A 22,867-nucleotide genomic window follows, 5' to 3' on the forward strand; every position below is an offset into this window, starting at 1 on the left:
TATTATTATTTCACACATGGATGCATTCTTCAAATAGAAATAACAGTGTTTGGCTGCCATTACACAAGATAGCAAATAGCAAAGCTCCCTCCGTCCATAATGTTCTTTAATTATTATAATGTCATCATCCATATCCGGCGTTGTTGCATGAAAAAGCGACCGCAGAGCACAGCCAGTATGAAATGCAAATCACTAATCTCCCTTCTTCGCACTGCTCAGATGGAATTTTGAGTTATTTTACCCGCACTGTTATTTTACCCGCACAAATCCGATTTTCAGGTCAACTTGTATGTTCACGGGCTGGAGTTGGACTCTGTGTAAATTGCATTGTGTGTGACAATTACAAGTTGTACATGACAAGCAGTGTCTTTTCAAGTGAGTGTAGAAACAGTAATAAGCAAACCTACTTTAGGATAACTTTAAAAGCTTGGGTTGTTTTTTTTTTATCTGAATTTGCCATTCTTATTGTTTATTTTGGCTATTTGACATTTGTGCTCTGATTAAAAAGATAATACATCTAAAGTCACTCAACAGTTATTCAGTACTTTAGTTTTTGCACTGAGTGCTTACTCAAGTAATTATTCCGAGGACTACTTTTTACTTTTACTTGACTTACAATATTCTAACGTATCAGTACCCTTACTTGAATACTACTAAAGTATGACTTTTTATTTTTTACTTTCTTTCTTTTTTTACCCTTTGTTTGACAGCACACTGCATGTCATTTTGCCGCTTTCAGTTAGTGAGTGTCACCAAATCAAATTCTGTCTTGAGGAAAAATACAATAAGGGCTTCTGTGTTACCTTTTCTAATAAACATTTCAAAGTATAATCACACATTACCTCAAAGTCCCTAATGAAATGTAATCTTCAGAAACAAAGTCCAAATTCGTAGGATTTGAGTGCAATCAAAACTAGCTAATTGTGATCTGTCATGAAGCTTGAGTTAAACGCTGGAGTACAAGTTGCTCATTAGAGACGCTGGGGCCAGTTGGCCGCCGTTGAGCGGCTGCGTAAAAGCTTTAAGAGGCGACTCGACGACCTCCTTGATAAGGCTGCGGCTTGCGCCGAGCTTGTTTGTGATGTGCGAGCCGTGAGACAGAGTAAGCAGGCAGTCATTATTTTCTCCACAATTACCTGAAGTCCTTGATAACGAGCAAAAAAAAAAAAAAAAAAAATGCCATATAATTAGAAAAACACCAGCGACACCATTATTGTCAGGAGAACGCGACGGTATAATGAAGCAATTATAAATGAGTCGCTTTGTGCTTGTCATTAATTTCTGCTTTTAAGGATGTGGAGATGAAGCATGGCTGAGCGTCAGCGGTAGAACGAGCTCTCATGATGTTTGGGTGGCTGGGGTGGGGGGAGAAACACTGTGCTGTGTGTGTGTGTGTGTGTTGGGGGGGGGGGGGCGATTGTTGATGAGTTCAGCTTGTCTCACCCCCAGTGGACACACTGAGCTCTAAAACATGGTTTAAAGACCTTTGAGAATGAAATTTCAAGTCTCAGGCTGGAATGTGTTTTGCAAAAATATTTTGTTGGCGCCATCATAGGGCCTGCAGTGCGGCCACGAACAAGTTGCCTTGTCACCATTTCATGAAAGAGGAAAATGATACAGTGCAGCTCACTGTATTATCTCACTGATCAAAGATGGATCTCTCCCTCTTTTCTTCTGACATCTTGAAGCAGTTACGTTGCATGAATGTGTCGTATTTTTTTTTTAGTCTTTGCTAATGGCTATGCTGGCTAACAGCCAGTGTTGGGAAGATGACTTTGGAAATGTAGCTGATTACATTTACAACTTACCCTACCCTAAACTATTTCAATTATTGTCTCAAAGAAATATAACAAATTACATTTTATTACATTTGATTACACAAATAATAAACGGATAACAAAACATGATTAAATGGAGAGAAATTAAATTCAAAGGAGAGGAGGAGACTTGGTGGTGGAACCTCACAGTACAGGAAATCATACAAGGAAAAAGGTTAGCTGAGAAGAATGGGGCACTGAGAGAACCGAGGTGAGGCGAAAGAAATACATTGAGATGCGACGTAGGGCAAAGGTAGAGGTGGCAAAGGCCAAACAAGAGGCATATGATGACATGTATGGCAGGTTGGACACTAAAGAAGGAGAAAAGGATCTATCCAGGTTGGCCAGACAGAAGGATAGAGATGGGAAGGATGCGCAGCAGGTTAGGCTGATTAAGGATAGAGATGGAAATATGTTGACTGGTGCCAGTCGTGTGCTGGATAGATGGAAAGAATACTTCGAGGAGTTGATGAATAAGGAAAATGAGAGAGAAGGGAGAGTAGAAGAGGCAAGTGTGGTGGACCAGGAAGTGGCAATGATTAGTAAGGGGGAAGTTAGAAAGGCATTAAAGAGGATGGAAAATGGAAAGGCAGTTGGTCCTGATCACATTCCTGTGGAGGTATGGAAGCATTTAGGAGAGGTGGCTGTGGAGTTTTTGACCAGCTTGTTCAATAGAAATCTAGTGCGTGAGAAGATGCCTGAGGAATGGAGGGAAAGTGTACTGGTGCCCATTTTTAAGAACAAAGGTGATGTGCAGAGCTGTGGGAACTATAGAGGAATAAAGTGGATGAGCCACACAATGAAGTTATGGGAAAGAGTAGTGGAGGCTAGACTCAGGACAGAAGTGAGTATTTGCGAGCAACAGTATGGTTTCATGCCTAGAAAGAGTACCACAGATGCATTATTTGCCTTGAGGACTTTGATGGAAAAGTACAGAGAAGGTCAGAAGGAGCTACATTGTGTCTTTGTAAATCTAGAGAAAGCCTATAACAGAGTACCCAGAGAGGAACTGTGGTACTGCATGCGGAAGTCTGGAGTGGCACAGAAGTATGTTAGAATAATACAGGACATGTACGAGGGCAGCAGAACAGCGGTGAGGTGTGCTGTAGGTGTGACAGACGAATTTAAGGTGGAGGTGGGACTGCATCAGGGATCAGCCCCGAGCCCCTTCCTGTTTGCTGTGGTGATTGATAGGCTGACCGATGAGGTTAGACTGGAATCCCCGTGGACCATGATGTTTGCAGATGACATTGTGATCTGCAGTGAAATCACGGAGCAGGTGGAGGAACAGTTAGAAAGATGGAGGCATGCACTGGAAAGCAGAGGAATGAAGATTAGCTGAAGTAAGTAAGACAGAATATAAGTGCATGAATGAGAGGGGTGGTGGGGGAAGAGTGAGGCTACAGGGAGAAGAGATAGCGAGGGTGGAGGACTTTAAATATTTGGGGTCAACCGTCCAGAGCAATGGTGAGTGTGGTCAGGAAGTGAAGAAACGGCTCCAAGCAGGTTGGAACGGGTGGAGGAAGGTGTCAGGTGTGTTATGTGACAGAAGAGTCTCTGCTAGAATGAAGGGCAAAGTTTATAAAACAGTGGTGGCGCCAGCCATGATGGACGGATTAGAAACATTGGCACTGAAGAGACGACAGGGAACAGAGCTGGAGGTGGTGGAAATGAAGATGTTGAGGTTCGCTCCCGGAGTGACCGGGTTGGATAAAATTAGAAATGAGCTCATCGGAGGGACGGCCAAGGTTCGATGTTTTGGAGACAAAGTTAGAGAGAGCAGACTTGGATGGTTTGGACACGTCCAGAGGAGAAATCGTGAGCATGTTGGTAGACGGATGATGAGGATGGAGCTGCCAGGCAAGAGAGCGAGAGGGACAAGCCCAAAGGAAAAGAAGAAGGAGAAAGAAAACATGTTTAAATGTAAATACATAATAAAAACATGTTTTTTTGCATTCTATGTGAACAGCATGTGGAAAACCACCATACGAAACCATTTTGACAAATGTGCACAATTTAGACAATAATGCTTCATATGACAAACAGATAAGTGAATGTTCCATTAAAAAAAGTCCAAAATTCTAAAGCTGGAACTGTTCAAAAGTTCGTTTATGTGGTCAAAAGTGTAATTATGAGTCTAACCTTTTCAAAATCACAGAAAAACTAAAAACATGGTGGCGCTTTGAGGTCATATTTGGAAAAATATGTCATGTTTGAGACCACAGCAGAAAGCCACATGACAAGAGAGAGCTAATCACAAACGTCGCTTTAGGAGGTGGAAGTGAAATTAGGGAACACAAAAAAAAAAAAATAAATGCTTTTGCGAAATAAATTTTTTCGGAAAACTTTCTATTTTGACTGCAAAAGGTCAATTCTTTTTGTTGGCAAGTGACCACGGTGTACGCGGTTGGTGCCCTTCGAGGTGTACGATGATCGTGGATTTTGTTAAATGAACTTCGCGTTTGCAGGCGCCCTCCATCACGCGCGTCAGTTCACGCCGCCGCGTCGTCCGCGGTCGCTGATCATCGTGCACCTCGTCGGGCATTAACCCTGACGACATGTACGCATCCCATCTTTTATGATCGTTGACATAACTCATAACGGGTAGATGTAAATTCTCTGCTGTCTGGCCCATCAATTCCAAATATAAAGACTGGTTGCAAAGGATCCCGAAAAAAAACTAAATCCCGACTTTGACATGTCAGTTGTGAGCCATATGCATGGCCTGTCATCTGGGTTTGCTCTTTATTTGCATAAACTAGAATATAATCTTCTGGAAATTATTTGGCCACAAAACATTCAAAATGATACGCATCTATGTATTCAAATATCACAATTTATTTGAATTTTTTTACCGGGCAGTCTGGAAAAAGTCTGTCATTTTGAAATTCCGAACGTGTAGGAATTGAAGTCTTGTACCGTCGTGGTTTGCAGTGGGGGCAACTGGCCTCCGTCACTCTGAGAGCTCTCACGTTTTCTAAGGACTTTTATTTGTAGTTAAATATGTTTGCAAAACGTTGGAAATGTCACCTGAGTGTGATGGAGCGCAGCCTTCAACAGCAATGTTATGACCGGTGCCTGGGCGTGCAATTGCCAAGCAGTTTTGCAGGAATGCATCGAATCCGGTTGTTTGTTCCGTCAAAGACTTCGAGCAATACAAAAGGCGGCGCAATGCGACTGAGTGAGCGGACTCACACCGAGTGGCATCCGGTGTGAGCACAACTCCAAAGACCGTCGTCCTCAATTAGAAATGCCATCTTATGAATAGATTCTACAGCGCACTTTATCATATTGTCTGGAATAGGCTATTGTAAGGAAGGGGCAATTAGAAGCCAGAAGCTGCGAGGTTGCCATTATTTTGGAATTTAATGACCACGAGACGCACAAGTCGATGTAGAAATGAGGGCTACAATGCTACAATTATGCATAATCTGGCAGATCTTACTGCACTCCCCCCACACGCACCGTCCCCGCCGTGAATAAATTTACATGGAAATGTATTTCTGCCTAATTTATGCAGACAAATTAGAATATACATTACAAATATTTCCATGGACGACGTCGGCAGCGTGCGGTTAGGAATTTACTGACATATTTTCCTTATATGCAGGTTCATGGATTAGATTAAGGGCTTCTTTTTCTTCTTTTTGGTGAAGACAGCTCATTCGTTCATTAATCATGGGTGGAGATATTGACAGGTTCGTGCACACATTGACCCCAAGTGGTGCTCATGCACATGCACTTTTGGCGTGGACAAAACAAGTGCCCTTTTGCTGAAGCCTTTTTTATTATTATTATTTTCTTCATTCATCAATATTTAAAAAAGAAAATAGCTTCTCTGACATCAAATCCACCCAAAGTGTTGTAACATTTGAGGGGCATTTATTTGAGTTCTTGAGAGAAATGTAATCATTTATTTTGGGTTCATTGGAGGCATTTTAAATGGTGGCAGATGTGTGCTGACCCCCATGGTTCTGAACACAGCCACATAAGAGGGTGTGTGCAATTGTGCAACTGTGTTATCTCAGCTGTTTGTCTTTCTTTTTTCAATTGGTTGTGCAGGTTATAGGTTAGCTAATAATAGGGGGGGGGGACAAATGATTGATCTCAGTCTCATTTTTGTATATCACAAAAAAATTGACGTTTGTTAATAGTCACGTGTGCTGATTGTCTTAACAGACATAAATACAAAAGTGAAATATATATACTACTGCTTTTTTTTCTTAATTGTATGACTAATTTTGGCAATGGGTGCCCTTTTTTTGGGCTTGAGCACATGCCCCCCATAAATGTGTGCGCACGAGTCTGTATATTGATATTTGCGTATATTGGAATTGTTGTCAGGGTGCCGTTGCATTCATTGTACCTGCGAAGAGGCCTACAGACTTGCGCGGAGAATACAAAACGCGCGTGCGCCTCAATATGCAGTAAAAGCGAGCGTCATTTAGCGGCCGCGGCAAGATGCATGACGCAACCCAAAAGCCGAGATTATTGACATGGATCCTCGGCCATTAATAAGCCGCCGTATCCTTTGTGTTCGGGGTCGCCGTCGCCGCAGTTAAGTATAACTTGTCAAGGCCGCTGGAGCCGCACAATGCCTACCTCATGCATCTCCTGTCAGCGGGCATAATTCCTGGATGCCGGCCCGCCGCTGATTTCTGCATAAGTGATGCGAGCCTTCGAGTAGAGTTAGGGGCATGAGTCTGTTGCCATTGAGAGATGTTCATCATTCTTGATCTGGCTCTGTCAAGACCTGGTGTTTTAGTGCCTCTCGCGATTATGCAGAATTGACAGGCCAAGAAGGCAGCGAATAGCAAAAAATGTGATGAACTAAAAGGGGGCGGCGGCGCCGACGGTGCGGGCTGCAGGGTGAAGTGGAGTGTGGCCGCCATTTAATCTGCAATTTATCAGTTTAGGCTGCACCATGTAACATCAGGGAGATTACATTCGGGAGAGAAGGAGCTCTATCTCCCCCTCCCCTCTCTCCGCTCACATACCTCCTAATGTCGTCTGACGGCAGAATGCGCAGGACAAAGAGGGAGGACTGTCTGTATTGTCAGCGTTATTGTTTGTGAAACATTTCATTCATATCTAGCACTGTGGACTCCTGTGTGAGCAAGTCCCCGTGCACTATCCGCATTGACGGACGGCCTCTTTAACAGAAGCTCTTGGCACCAAGTAAAAAGTTGAGCAAGATTAACACGTGTCCGTCGTATTGTATTGGGAAACACACATATACGCGCGCACACACGCACACACACACTGCCATTGACGTCTGCTCATGACCTTGGACAACACTGATCACACCGGGCCAATAACGGCTTAATTGCCATTTTTCCGTCGGGCTGCTTTATTGATGGCGTTTCCAAAGTGATTAATATGAGCTGCTAACAAGATGTTGCACTGGGCCCTAAACAAAGCTGAGCAGGCACGTTGGAATACATTGACTTCTCGGAATTTTGCGAATAGGATGAATTAATTTGAAAGGTTTCCAAATGAATCCCAATATAGTTGCCAACGTGACACATATACAAAGTCAAATTCATGACACATATTTCTCCGTGGCACCATGCAAACACACCATCTTATTGAAACGGCTCATGAAAAGGGTGACTGACTCCGTAAGCGGCATTCCGACATATGAGCTCCTCGAGGAGAACACAAGCAGAAATATGAAGACGATGCTGGCTTCAAGGAAGGAAAAGCCACAGCAGCCTGATATTGAAATGGTTCAGGAGTCAAGTAGAACGAGTCAAGCGGCTTCGGGGCAAACAAAGGAGGAAGAAAGACGCATTCATTTTTAATAGCTAATGGACTGTCAATGGTCCGATTGGAATATGTCGAATGTTATGAAATATGTTTGCATTGGTATGCCATTGGCCTTTTTTTTCTCCCCAAATTTGTGCCTTAAATGTATAAATGCATCCTATACAACAGAGGTCATCAAAATGGTACCCATGGGGACAAAGGGCGCCCCAAGAACCACGAGTTGCTCACCAGTGACAGGACATTGTGATTTCCAAGATATGTTGTAGAAGTGATCATTTGAAAATGTAAACACGTGCAGAGATTTCTAGAAATAACGTGTGGCATATTGATATTGTTCGCTTTCCTATGTTGTGAAATCACTGTTGATAATTATTATGAGAAATCATGAACAGGATCAGCGTCTTCACACGTGTGAATATCATTCATTATTAATAACATATAGTGAAAGGTGAATTGACAAAATGTGTTTTTTCAAAAGTGTGTGTGGTTCATTTTCATCTAATTGGATCAATAATGGTAAAGACAAAAAAAATTCCATTTTTTTGTCATTTTTGTGATGGCCATTTATTTTTTATGTGGTGAAACGGCCACGCTTAAAGTCGTATTTTCAAAACGTTACCGATGACTTGAATTTTGAGGCATTCCCAGTAATGGCAATCCTTATCGACGCAGCAAATGGTGGTGGCCCATTGAAAAACATTTGTTTTTATAACGGGGAAGACAAAAGTACATCATGGTAAGGACATAAACAGCTTCATAAAAATTGAGTGAGTTGTGTGCTGCCCTTCAAACTATGCAGGTACAATTGCAAAAATTATCCAAACTACTCGTTAAAGCCATTGCTTGTCTCGTGTCTCTTGCTTTTATACAATCGTAATAACGGGAAAAACATGCAATAGTTACAACACGTTCACAAATTCAGCCATATTCATTCATATCTCAGAAATAACGCCATTTATTTTGCTGTCTGCTGTTGTGTGAATGCTAAATGACCGCTTCGTCCTGGCACTGCAGCTCACAGATCCCTCTGGTGTATTGCAACAACATAATGAGTCTCTAGCCAGTGGAATTAACGGTAAAGACAGCTGGAGTGACGAAGGGGCGTTTGTAAAAGACAATAAGATGCATTTGTGGTAGTTTTCATGGGAAAGGCAGAAAAAGCCTATTTAACATCTTCAGAAAACATTTTGCAAATCATGAAACTTCATTTGGAACACATAACGGTAAAGACATTTTGCCGTGAAAAAAAAAATGACAAAATATTGCTTCAGAATATTACTCTCTTAGAAACAAATATGACCTTTTGATGGCTAACAACGGCCAATAATTCAAATATTCATATCAGTGAAATGAATGGATTTTCTAAAGGAAATTCAGTGGGGGCCATGTCTTTACCATTATTGATCAAAGTATGTGAGAAGGACCGTTATCAAACTTGTAGCTCTTTGCTTTAAACAGTACCCAAGAAGTAGCTCTCAGTTTCAAAAAGGTCACTGACCCCCGCTATACGTACAGAATAGTTTTAGTTGAATAAAATCTTGTTGAGCCAAGAGATGTTTTGTACACACGAGCCTCCACACTCAGGGACAGGACAGAGAACCGCGTGCATCCCGAAAGGGGGATTGAAGTCTCACAAGATGAAGACGTGACATCTTCGGCCCACTCGACGTCAGCGATAGGACGGCTCGCTTGCCGATCGGGCACGTCGCCAGACGGCTCGCTCCGGGTCCCGACTGTCGTCGCTGAGCGGAGGCCAACGCCGCGGATGACATTGAGGGGAAGCCGGTACCCGTTGCGTAAGCGCGCCGCGGCCTGAAATCCCCCCCCCCCCGAGTGACAGAGATGATCGGCATCATCATCCTCGATGGCATCCACAGCGAGGGTCACGCCGGGCGCTGACGCCGCCACGCTGCCCAAAAAAAATCCTGGATCAACAACGTTCAAGTCAATATGCGTGTCCGAGCGACGTTAACATTTGTCACGCACGCAAGAGCTTTATTGACCCAAGTCAAATGTAAAAGTTGTCAGCCTGGGCTAGAAACACTCGAAAGCCGCCTGATTGTAACCCCAGTGAAACATGCGCGTTCAATCCGAAAAGGAATTTTCTGTTCAATTTATGGAAATGCATGAGCGAGGCTTGCATTAGTTGTAGCCAGGCTGCACCTGTGCTCGTCAAGGTACTCAAGTATGCCGGATAATTGGCTGTTGATTGCTGCCATTAACATCTGACGTCTAAGTGCATCTAATTCCCGTACCATTTTCATGGTTCAATTTGATGGCGCCACCCACTCGTTCCTTCATAGGTGATTAGCCGTGCTGATAGATTTTTTTTTCCACTCCTTTTTTAATGATATAAGCGCCGCAATATGACGAAAGAGTCATAGTGCTGAAATTGACACATTTCACTAATTGATATTCTTTGTGGTGAGCAGTAAAAGAAAATATGAATCGTGTCATTTATCCTCATGTTTCCACTTCTCACGCCCGAATGAAAGGATCGGTGCCAAAGGGTGTCTCTTGAAATGATGCTATAACATGACAGTCTCGTTATTTACTGTACTCTCCGGCATCTACGGAACCAAAGGTGATGTTTTCTTTGCCACAAAGCTTTCCTTTACAGACCTTGCAGAGAACTGGCGCTGACTTTTTGTTTCTGTTTGCTTGTCGACAGCATCAGCGGCACCTCAGGGCGCCGAGACGTGGCATCCCTTTGAGTTTTAATCTTCCCGTCTGCCCGCCTGCATCCTCGCGGCTATTTCATTTGAGTTTTAATATGTGTATTTGACATTATGTTCATTTAGACCTCCCCCTCCTCTGCCCCCCGTATCCTTAATTTAATTGACGCGCTTGTGCCTTATGTTGTTTGTTTTGTCCTCTGTGACGAGATTGGGCCACCACCAGCATTCTGTTGCATCTCAATGATGGATGGACGGGGCTGCTTTTTAAATGGCATACACTCACTTTTGTACATGATTTAAAACACTTTTACATCGTCACCTTGTATTTTGTAGTTAGATATCTTACTTTACACTGTTTTCGTCTCCCTCATCGTTCATTCAGATACTCCTACTACTATTTTATTTGGTGTTGTACCTTACTCAAATCACTTTTACACGTCACCTCATGACTTGTAATTTGTTTTATTTTTTATTATTATTATTTTGTAAAGACGCATGGGGGGAAAAAATTAAAAATAAAACTTGAGAAAGTTTCTCGTTAGAATGAGAAACGTTTACCCGTGAGTGCTAGCTTATGTACCTGCTAGCGGTAGCTTCCTGCGTTCGGGTAGCCGTACAGGAGCTTCTTTACAACTTGCTTCCGGCGCATGTGAGCTGAGAGAATGGCAACTTGCTCCCTTTCCTCAAAACGAGGAATATACCTGATAGTGTCATCGACCAACGAAAAGGAGAAAAGGTGAGTATAAGTGTAAACTTTCATCACACCAATATAGCAGGATAGGCTAGCTGAGCCATATTTGGTAGCGTGTGCGTGTAAATAAGCTACCACTTACAGGCAGACAGACAGGTAGACGTTTCTCATTCAAATGAGAAACAAGTTTCTTCGTTTTTTGTCCCTTTAGGGGCTCCGTAGGTCTGTGTTTTGTTCCCCATTATCCTTCATTGAGATAGTCCTTCTTCGACCATTACTACTACTATTTCATTTGCACTTTACTCACGCTGTTGATATACTTTTTTTTATTTCATGTTTACTTTATTCTGTTTGTCTTTTCCTCGCAATATCATTCAGTCAGGTAGTTCTCCCACCAATATTACTACGACTACATTTCACTTGCTATTGCACCTCACTCAAATCTATTTTAAACTGTCACTTTATAATTATACTTTTTATTTTATTTGCCTACTCCCCTCCACCATCACCCCTCATTCACAGTTATTCTACGACCGCGACCACAAACGGTAAAAAAAAAAAAAAAAATTACAATATATTTATATATATATATATATATATATATATATAAATTAATAAATAATAATAATAAGTTGGCGTATGAAGAAAAGCGTTCCATTTGCCAAGAGCCAAATCCCGTCAAGTGGTCGTACCCGCTGTTGTTCTTTGTCTTCAGCTGCTCCGAGATCAAGTCGACCGTGCTGGCGAATGGTGTGTCTGCCATCTGCAGGCTGTAGGTGGAACAGCATGCACTTCAACACAATCACAATTCACCTTTTACATTTGGATGTAAAACAAGAGCCAATGATGAATTTCTTGCGAATGTGGCTCTCTGCTAGCGGTCCATGTCGGAAATGATCAGGCGAGAGAAAGAGGACAATGTCACCCCCCCCCCCCCCAAAAGGAATATTGGTGTTTACCAAAAAGTGGAAATCACACATCTAAAAAAAAAAAAAAAAAAGTGTACTCCTGGCCAAACTTAAGGATATTACCTACGATGGTATCTAATGTGAATAAGAATAGTACACTGTAGCAATGTTATATTATTCATATTCACGTTTCTAGCCCATTTTTGGGGGTGCCGAAGCACGCCTAAAATGAATCGAAGCACCCCTGAAATTTTAAAGATAAAAAAGAGGGTATGTCCTTTTTAGGGAACCTTAAAAAAGTATCAAACCATAAACTGTGTATGAAACGTAAAAATATGACAACAAAAATAGAGCACTCCACTATTGCCTGAAAAATGGTTGGCTCCACCCAATCGCTCCCATCCCCTCCCCGAGCAAAATTGCCTTCCAGGGATGAGATGTACGCAAGTACACACCTTAAACCAGAACACTAACCCCGGTTTGAAACCCTACTTTCAGACCCTAAACCTGTTTTGAAACCTTATTTTAAAATCCTAAACCTTTTTGGAAACCTTAATTTGAAACCCTATCCCAGTTGTGAAACCCTATTTGAAATCCTATCCCCGTTTTGAAAACCTATTTTGAAAACCCAACCCCATTTTGAAACCCTAACCCCGTTTTAAACCCCTACTTTGAAAACCAAACGTTACAAAAACCCTTTGAGACCCTTACCCCATTTTTAAAACCTAATCCTGTTTTGAAACCCTCATTTGAAACCTTCATTTATAACTCTATCCCTGTTATGAACCCTTACTTTGAAATTCTAATCCTGTTTGGAAACCCGACTCTGAGACCTTCATTTGAAACCCTACTTTGAAACCCTAACCTTGTTTTGAAAGCCAAATTTGAAGCCCAAAACATATTTTGAAACCTTAACCCTGTTTCAAAACCCCACTTTGAAACCCTAACCCTGTTTTTAAACCCTACTTTGAAATCCTAACCCTATTTTTAAACCCTACCCTGTTTTAAAACCCTACTTTGATACCCTAGCCCCATTTTGAGACCCTACTTTGAAACACTAACCTTGTTTGGAAACCCTAATTTGAAAAAGAAAAAAACGCTAACCGCTTTTAAATCCCTAACCCCGTTTTGAAGCTATTCGAAACCCTGCAATGGCCGAGTGGTTAAGGCGTTGGACTTATCTTCCCGCATAGGTTCGAACCCTGCTTGCAGCGGCAGATACGGTCTTGAGAAAGGGTTGCATTTGTTGTCCTAGAAGCGGCTCCAACTACTGGAGACAAAATCCTTGTCTGCTTTTGAACTACTTGCCAAATAAAGATTATTCTGATTGACACCCTACTTTGAAACCCTAAAATTGATTTGAAACCTTACTTTGAAACCCTAACCCCGTTTTGAAATCCTATTTTCACACCCTAAACTTGATTTGAAACCTTCCTTTGAAACCCTAAACCCGTTTCGAAACATGAAATGAAAAGACTAACCCTGTTTTGAAAACATAACCCTGTTTCAAAGCCCCACTTTGAAAGTCTAAACCGGTTTTGAAATGCTAATATGAAACCCTAACACTAATTTAAGCCCTACTTTAAAATCCTAGCCGTTTTGGAACGCTAACCCCATTTCAAAACCCTACTTTGAAACTCTAAACCGGTTTTGAAACCCTGCATTGAAACACTAACCCTATTTTGAAACCGGAATTTGAAAGCCTAACCATGTTTTGAAACCCTACCTCCTGTTTTAAAACCATGCTTTGAAACCCTAAACCCGTTTTAAAATGCTAATTTCAAACCCTAACACTATTGTGCAACCCTACTTCCTGACCCAAACCGTGTTTTGAAACGCTAACCATTTTGACACCCTACTTTAAAATCCGAACCCAATTTGGAAACCTTAACCATGTTTTGGTCAATCCCTGATTTTAAACCCTACTTTGAAACCCTAACATTGTTTTAAAACCTTACTTTGAAAACCAGACCTTTTAGCCCTTTCAGACCCTAACCCAGTTTTGAAACCCTAATTTGAAACCTGACCTCCGTCAGTGGTTAAGGGGTTGGACTTGAAAGCCAATGGGATCTTCCTGCGCAGGTTCAAATCCTGTTTGCAGCGGCAGATAAGGTTTCGAGTCGGGATTGCATTTTGTCGTACGACAAGCGGCGCCAACTACTGGAGACAAATTCGGTGAGTGTTTTTGACATAATTTGCAAATAAAGATGATTCTGAATCTGATTGATACCCTACTATGACACCCTAACTCTGTTTTAAAAGTCTCCGCCTGTTTTGAAATGCTACTTTGAAACCTTTCTTTGAAAACCCCTAACCGTGTTTTGAAATGCTGCTTTGAAACCTAACACTGTTTTAAAATGCTAATTTGAAACCCTAACCCTATTTTAAAACCCTACTTTGAAACCCTTAACCTGTGATGAAACTGTAATTTGAACCCTAACCCTATTTTGAAACTCTAACCCTGTTTTGAAAACACTGATACGGGAATTTGAAACCTGTAAACCCGTCTTTAAATCTTCATTTGAAACCTAATCCTGTCAGCTGCAATGGATGAGTGTGGGATCTTCCTGCGCAGGTTTGAAACCTGCTTTCACCGGTAGATGTGGTCTTGAGCACAGATTGTGTGCCCTCAATTCCTCAGCAGCATCTCAGTCATCAAAGCTGTTGGAATCCCCAAATCAACGAAATGATTAAATACTAATTTTTGTTTTCAATTTGCTCATTTCTGTCCTCAGAGTACTTCACGTTTACTTATCAGAAAATCTGACTGTGTCTGGTTGTTGTGTTTGCTCGTACAACTCTGCGCATTCATTTGGAACCATTTATAATGTTTTGACAGGAACTAGTTGAGATGTTCGAAGGGTGTATATTGTTCTGAGCCAATCAGAATCGAGTATTCATCAAGACCATGGAATAATACGGTGTGCTCTCACACAAACATTGTAGCTGTGCTTCCAAGCGCCTTAAAAAAAAAACAAATCGGCCTATTTATTTTATTTTTGTAGAGATTCATATTTTTTTGTTTCAGAAAATAAAGCTGTCTTAAGAGTCTTGGAAACGAATATTTTTTCATACAATACTTTCCATACTTTTTTAGATCTGGAAATTCATTTAATCAAATTCCATACTTGCGTAGGTTTGCCACACGTGACCTCATGCACATGAAAACAGCAGGCCTCTTCGTATCCCTGAACAGCTTCGGCGTCAAAGAGAGCAAATCTCCGAATCGAGCATCTCTAGCCACTGGTCTGTGCAACTAATTAACTCCCACCCCCAAAATTTGAATTTAAATTAGCAATTGCCAGATATCATCAGGGGATAGAGAGCACCCCGCAAAGAAGTTTATGATGGAGAGAAAAAAAAAGATGAGTATTAGGGAAGGCAATCGGTGAAGTAAGAAGGACTTAAATTAGGGGATATCTCCAATTACAATTTGCCGAACACTTGTCAGCAGTAATGAAATGTTTGCAGAGGGCTTGCTATTTGTGGCCGCTAGATTGGATGCTGCTGCTCCACTGCCCCCACTAACAATCATATTCCGTGCACAATTTCCCTGCCATCGATTCTACTGTGGGAAGCACAGACCAGATGTACCGACAACTGTCCAAGTCACTGAATAAAACAACTCTCACGTCACGTGCATTAATAGTCAGTGGGATTGAGAAGTAATGCATCACGCAGTACAAGTAAGGGGGGGAAACACCAGGTTCTTTTATTGTTTCTAAAGAATTACATTAATTAACGCATTAATCACAGTAAAGACAAACCGTGTCCCTGCATGTCATAGTTGAGCAAGCTTACAAATACATTTCAAATTCGATGCAAGGTGTTTTTTCTACTCAGCCATTCAGCTCTATTGCACAGGAAGCAGAGTGATAAATCTTTAAGGAACAACAGTTTTTAAAAAGAAAAAAAGTTTACATATTTATCTTTTTATATATATATATTGATCCCAAATTAGGCCATTTAGACAGTAGCTGCTTTGGAGATTTGTGCAGTGTCTTTCCCATGAACCCAATTAGTAAAGATGCAACCTATTAAGTTGATTTTCCAGTGGCTGCTTCTTTTGGAATTGATTACAGACTGCAAGAAAGCGTACGTAAGGTTCATGAGCCACTGTAGACTGAAACCGCTTGGAAGTTCACGTTAAAATAACAGTCAGGTCTCAAAATTGCCTACTTCCTCTCAATTTATTTAAGGAACATGCATGTTTTGTGCAAAAGAAATCATAGTGTTTCGTATCCTCTGGCAGGGTCACTCACTGGCCTATTGCAGGTAGTGACTCCTTATGGCGACTACTCAGTGACTTCATGCAAGAGGGGCCGGCGGGTCAATCGATCACACCCCCACCCCTCTCGCACGCCCGCTGGACAAAGAACACGCACCGACGGTAAAGAGCACAAACTGAAAGGCAGTAAGTAACAAGTGAACAGTGTCGATTATTTGCTTTCCTTATTTAATGTGTATTGTGCTGTCAGCTCATTGACAATAGGTCAAGTAATGGCTGCGCAAAACTATAATTACACATGGCACACCAGTGCACACAACCCGGGCCAAACGAGGAAAATAAATAAGTGCGCACTTGCCCGTCTGTCCCTTTCTTGAATGCATGAGGAGGTAGAGAGCGGAGTTCCAATCAGGTGATCACATAAAATAACTTTGCTCACTTAAATTAAGAAAAAGTGCTACCAAATGCAATTCTAAGAGACGGCTTTGACCCTCGCAGAAGCGATGCGGTCGTGTCATTCACCAACGCAGCAGTCAGTGTAAGCAGACAGATAACACTCCTACGGGCAAAGGGGAACATTTGTTCAAATTCAAGTGCATTAAAGTGACTGAGTCTTGGCAATCAGTAACGTGAAAGATGTGTTAAATGCAGTTGGCCCAGTGATAATTGTGTGTGCGCGCGCACGCTGGTATGGGGGCATGTCGTCTACGCAAGGAAACTAATTGTAAACCGTACAGGGCGCCCCACATAAAGGCACAGTTTTCAATATAGAGTATCTTTAATGCCAACCCTGTATATCCTCAGCACCCAATCGGGCGCCTTCCTCACTTTTTCTCGCACGTTCGTCAGGACAGCATTCCTTGCCTCCGAATGGGCATGATATGTATGTTTGAAACAGTGACTTAAAGCATTACAAGGAATTATAGAATAAATATGTGGGTCCTTGTGTCTAAATAATCGTCTGACACACATATGGGTCAAGCGTGACCTTAAACAAGCTGCCATATAGTCTGACTCACTAACCGCACAGAGTGGTAGATTAATGGGAATTCACGTTGGAGAGAGTCACTGAATCTCGTCGCCGGTTACAGTGCTTTTAATAAACAATTTAATGTAGGGTAATTGAAACTACTTTCCTCCCACTCTCAGGGGCAATAAAATGAGATGATCACGCCAACTAATGCTGGTCCCTTTAAATAGGTTTATCATTTAGGTTGATTTAATTCCACATTTGTGTTTTTGCTTGAATAAAAAATGCCTAATACACACACCCAAAAAAGTGAAACATGAGAAAAGATTAAAAAGAAAAAACCCAAATCAAGTTCAAGGTTATCATGTTGCAAATTTTCCCCATCGCCGTTTTCCCACCACGGCCAAAACCTGGATTTGTCCACATATGAACAGTAATATATATTCTGTCATCTTTGAGCGTCTGTGGCTATGTACAAGCTATACACGCGACGAGCAGGCTGAGGGCCAGCTTTCCAAAGTCGTGCAGAGGGAGCAGTTGGTTGGGAAGGTTCCCAGTCTCCCGGCTCCTTCCCCCACAGTCTGCCCATACAGGTGGCTGTTCTGCTTCACTTGCGATCGTCGATGGTCTTAATGAATTCCACCGCCGCCGTGAACTGCATCCACCAATAGCACTCCTCCCCACTCAGCCGGCTGGCGTAGAAATTATTGATGTACTGAACGGTGGACAGCAGGCAAGGCGGGTTGGCCTTGAGGGGAGGAGACGCAGGGATGGGACGACATTAGCGCGTGGAAAAAAATAAAGAAAGAAAGAAAGAGAAAATCTCACGCTACACTGTTCAGGTTACAAATGCACGTATGGAAATCCGGAAGAAGTATTTTGGACGGTGTTAACGTTTCAAAAACATGACTACAGCTAGTATGTTCATTAAAACCAAGGACAAAGAGGACGAGGAAAACACAAGGACTCACCCTGATGAGGACAAAGACGAGAACGGGAACAAAGTCATCCGCTCCAGGGACAGAGTCTTCATTAGCCAGACTGAGGAGGTTCATGATGGTGGAACACATGCGCAGTATACACTGGACTTTGTCTCTGGGTGTCTTGTAGGCATTGATGGTCTTGATCTCAGACTGTGCAGACGGCCAGGGAGCCTCCTTCAAGTAAACCTTGAAGCGGCGAACACGCACGCATACATACGTACATACCTACGTGAGCATCTCTTTCACAGTAAGTGATTAAAAGAAGTGAGCATACCTCTGGGATTTGAAGTGCTTTATGATTAGCAGTCACAACTTTGGACAGCCGCTGGATATGTTCATGGAGAAGCCTGTGGGGGGAATTCCATCTTTAAAATACAACACTGTCGCCTGTTGCTTTTCAAATTTTGCCAGGTGGACAGAATTCTAAACTATCCTCCATATTGCCATCCCCTCAAAAATTGTGAGAGAATACTGAAATGCTGTCACAGAGTTGAAATGCCCAACAAAGAAATGAATCCCTTACAGTCCTCGATTCATCAGTATAAAACATCAATCCCGCAATGCCAAACATATACATTTTCTAGAAAATGATGTGAACCCTTTGGAATTACCTGGGTTTTGGCATACAATGCGATCTGATATTAATCGAAGTCGCACCAAATACTGCAAATCACAGTCTGCTTAAAGCAATAGCACACAGACACTGACATGTTTCTACTTAACACACGTAAACGTCACAGTGTAGGGTGCAAAAAGTATGTGAAGCATCGGCTTCAAGTGGTTGAACCTCCAATGACCTCAACCAAACGTTTTTTGTAGTTGCAGATCCGACCTGCAAAACTGTCAGGAGGAATTTTGGACCTTTGCGCTTTACAAAACTGTTTCAGTTCAGCAATATACTTGGGATGTCTGGTGAGACCCGCTTTTTTGAGGTCAAGTCCCCGGTTGAGGTCAGGACTCTGACTGGGCCATTCCAGAAGGCAAAGTTTCTTCTGATGAAACTATTCAGTTGTTGATTTATTTTGTTGTCCATTGGGTCATTGTCCTGTTCCATCCAACTGGCAGACTTAAGTTCTCCTGTTCACTGTCTTGACAAACTTGCAAATTAATGTTCCTGTACGTAATAGCAATCCGTCCAGGTCCTAAGTTAGCAAAGCAGTCCCAAACTACGTTGCCACGTCCACCATACTTCACAGTTGGGACGAGGCTTTGATGGTGGTGTGCTGTGCTTTTTGTTTTTTTTTAAATAATTCTGTTGAACCGCAATTCAAATGCAATATCTGATTTTCATTGGTAAATTTTCATTACATTTGTCATAGTCAAGTTATTTCTGTGACCACTGTGGGTGTTTCTTTCATTAACAGAAGGGTACCAACAATTTTGTCCATGTGTGTACAGTATTGGTTTCTGCAGACTGTGTTTGTCTTGTCGCGACTTAGACGAAGATCACGTCACATTTGATGACGTGCAGAAACTCCGCTAATTCCAAAGGCTTCACTTACTTTATCATCCAACTGTATATCCCGTGGGGTCTGTGAGCACCATACCTTCTCTGACTGTGTTCTTGTTTTTTTTTTTTTTCTTTTATCCTGATTTTGGAACTGTTAAGTGTTTGAGCTGACAAAATGAAAAGCTCATTCATTTGAATGCGTGACATGTTTTTGGAAGTACTGCTATTACACAGTTCAATCAAGTGGCAGAATAATAATAAGTAAATATTTTGATGCACAACAGCATTAGCGGAAATGCTTTTCTGTCAGCGTTCACAGAAATAAAAAAAATAAAAAAACTTTTTTTTGCGACTGTGACAACCATATATATAAAAAACTAGCCTTCTGGCTAATTCTGGCTTTTTTAACCATGTGTATTTCATGTGTTTTATGAAATTGCATTGTCCCCCTTCAAATAAACCGATTAATAATAATAGAAAGTGATCACGGTGTATGACATCATGTCAGTGGAGAAAAGTGCAACTACTAACTGATCTCTGAGAATGTCTCCATCTTGGTTGGGGTAAAAGGCCAGCTTGAAGATGCGGTTCATAACGCTGCGCTCGATGGCCATTTGGGCGTCCTGCAGCTGGTCCTCGCTCGCATACTGCCAAATGGCATCACGGGCCATGGCGCCGTACAAGTAGCGCAGAAAATCCTCCACCGCTGCAGTCTTGTCATCTGCTGCCGTGCACACTTGGAATGCTGAGGGACGGGCGGGGTTGGGGGGGGGGGTGAATAGTTCCGACAAATTATTTTTCATAGTTTTTATGAATCTTGTCAAATATGGCAAAATCCCCTCAAAAATGTTACAAACTATTAGAGAAAAACATAGAGGTACCCTTGATGAAGTCAAGCATCCTGGACTCCATGTGCTCAAGAAGGAGGCGAACACACACTGTGGTGAAATAGCGGTTGGCTACCTCTTTGTCTCTCAGAACTCTCTGGAGGAGCCTCTCCAGATGGGCCTGGGAGGTCTGCAGGCCCTGGCGGCACCTCGTTAAATAGGCTATGTAAGGAGCCCGCTTTCTACAGGAAACACAAATAGAGGAATTTGTTTTATTACTGAGAAAAATGAGCATCCACATGATCGCAAACTTTTGACGGTTGCCTGTAATCCTCCGCAATGGCAGCCAGCAGCTTCCTGCAGGTGCGAGGGTCGAAACGGCTGACGCAACGTGTAGTCTCCTGGATCTGGGCCATCTGGTTCTTGTCCTGGAGGTTGATGGCCTCTGCTAACTGGACCTTCAGGAAGCACACGATCTCATTGTCTGAGAGGGAGGGGTGATGCGACAGGAAGCATTAGAAATGCAGAAAAGGTCTGCCACGTCCAACTTTGAAATCTGATCAATCTGCCGCCTCTGTGTGACAATGTGAACGACGGCCACAAAGATGGAGTCGTGTGGTTTTACAGTTAACCATTTCAGAGTCATTTCATTCTGCAAACTAGTGTGCTCTCTCAATGTGAGCATGTGACAACAGAACCGTGCTTTTGGGCAGCGTTCGATTAGATGTATCAATCAATCATTGTACCATTCTTAATGCACATGTTCTGAGGCCGCTTTTCATGCCAGGTAACTATGGTAACTGCAAGAATTTTGCATTTGTTCTGTGATTTAATACCTTCTGGGTCCATGTGGTCAGGCAAACCATTTCTCGTGGTTGCAGACGTCAGGATAGGCAAAGCCACTGAGTCTGCAGAGCACAATGCCAACCGCAACTTTTTCTTGGCATCACTGGAAGTCAACAACGATCAGCAATTAACACCGATTAAAAAAGTGTGGACAAGTAGTTTATATAAATGCAGGGTGGGCTTGGTGGTGTTTTCCCGAATCGTGAATGTCATACCTGAAAGAGAACTTTGAGCCATGCTGCTGGGCCGTCTGACTGGCTGAATCTGGGAGGTCGTCAGTAGAAATGTTGTGCAGAGCATCTTCTCTTGGAGAGCCATGAACACTTTCCTCAACACAAATATCTGTTAAAATAAAAGGAAATTGGATAGACAATTCACACAATTCCGAAGAATACAAGCAAAATATACATTGCTAGATGTTAATACAGTTATGTTAATGGAACAACAATGTAGACATTCACTGTGGGTACAGTGTCTACAGATCATCAATAAAAGCATTATGTTGCCGTCGACCCCGTGGAATCTCAACAGTTTCAAGAACTTGTTTTGAGTGACTGACTGGTCAAAATAATGAGTAATTCTAACTTGACTGAACTTATGATATGAACTTTATAGGCTGTCATTCAGGGGGCAAATGTGAGTACAGAAGTACAACACTTGAAACAGCTCCTGTGTTATGAAGCCATTACACAAGCTTTCACAATGTTTATGTATATGAATGTACAGAAAGATCATATGTGGGTTAAATATATTCTCCCAATTGAGCAGCAAAGACTATATTGCTCAGTTTGGTGGTTGTGGTTTGCAGTTGCGCCAAACTGCACTGCGTCTTACCACTGTTTCTAAATAGTATTACCGTATTTCAGCTACATATGGGGCCTTTATAAAAAGCAAAATTGTTCATCATATGAGATGGTGAACATGTGTAACTACTGCACTTGGGTTTTCACTCAAGTAGTAGACAACTGGGCCAGTGATAGAAAACTAATGATTAAACCATTTGAAGAATCCTGTAAATCCAAAAACTAATCCTAACCTCCGGCACCCTCAAAAGCCGCTCCTGCTGTGGCTCCATCACTCGGGCTGGTTCTCTTTATGTTTCTGTACTTGTCCAGGATGTCTTCAGCTGCCTGGACTTGGGAGCTTTGTCTGGGCAAAGGGTCATCTTGACAAGTCAACCAACACACACAAAACAAAACAAAAACAAAAAACATAAATTTCACTCAACAAGGTGAATTTGCCTTAAACGATTTGGACATGCGATGAACAAACCTTGTGGGATTCGCTCCGGAGCAATATCATCTTTCTCATGCTTGTCTCGTTTCCTAAATGCAGCTATAGGAGCTGTGGAGAGCATATGAACACATGTATGTTGTGACAAAAGATTGCAACATGACTGGATGGCAGGCTGACTGTGTGCAACTTATTAGCCATCTATTAAATGCACAAAGGCCAACTGATGAAAAATCTCATTCCTGTTAAAGTACCAAAAGAAGCAAAAGAATTATAATTAAAATTGTGAACAGACCACCAGAATATCATTAAAGTCCACTGAAACTCATTATGGATAATTAAGTCTATGAAGTGGAAATGTCTATGGGGGCTTATCCTATTAACACAAATGGTGAAAACAGAAAAAACAATTCAGGCACAGAGTCTAACTGTTTGAGACACATGTGAAACACTGGGTGAAAGTCTAA

The 22,867-nt window shown here is 42.0% G+C and overlaps 1 protein-coding gene across 4 annotated transcripts in view; it reads right to left on the minus strand.

The window, feature by feature from the left end:
- Positions 1 to 15,553: 15,553 nt before the first annotated feature.
- gapvd1 (GTPase activating protein and VPS9 domains 1) overlaps positions 15,554 to 22,867 on the minus strand; it is a 28,949-nt gene continuing 21,635 nt past the window's right edge. For all 4 annotated transcript variants that reach the window (XM_061671388.1, XM_061671387.1, XM_061671386.1 and 1 more), the window contains 10 exons: positions 22,440 to 22,511; positions 22,204 to 22,332; positions 21,383 to 21,509; positions 21,158 to 21,270; positions 20,646 to 20,805; positions 20,376 to 20,563; positions 20,026 to 20,239; positions 18,319 to 18,391; positions 18,033 to 18,230; positions 15,554 to 17,809 (listed from right to left, as the gene is read on the minus strand). In XM_061671388.1, coding sequence (XP_061527372.1) covers positions 17,669 to 17,809; positions 18,033 to 18,230; positions 18,319 to 18,391; positions 20,026 to 20,239; positions 20,376 to 20,563; positions 20,646 to 20,805; positions 21,158 to 21,270; positions 21,383 to 21,509; positions 22,204 to 22,332; positions 22,440 to 22,511 — 1,415 coding nt within the window. In that variant the 3' untranslated portion in view covers positions 15,554 to 17,668. The remainder of the gene's footprint in view (positions 17,810 to 18,032; positions 18,231 to 18,318; positions 18,392 to 20,025; positions 20,240 to 20,375; positions 20,564 to 20,645; positions 20,806 to 21,157; positions 21,271 to 21,382; positions 21,510 to 22,203; positions 22,333 to 22,439; positions 22,512 to 22,867) is intronic.

The sequence above is a fragment of the Phycodurus eques genome, chromosome 3 (assembly GCF_024500275.1).
Source record: "Phycodurus eques isolate BA_2022a chromosome 3, UOR_Pequ_1.1, whole genome shotgun sequence".
Classification (NCBI taxonomy): Eukaryota; Metazoa; Chordata; class Actinopteri; order Syngnathiformes; family Syngnathidae; genus Phycodurus; species Phycodurus eques.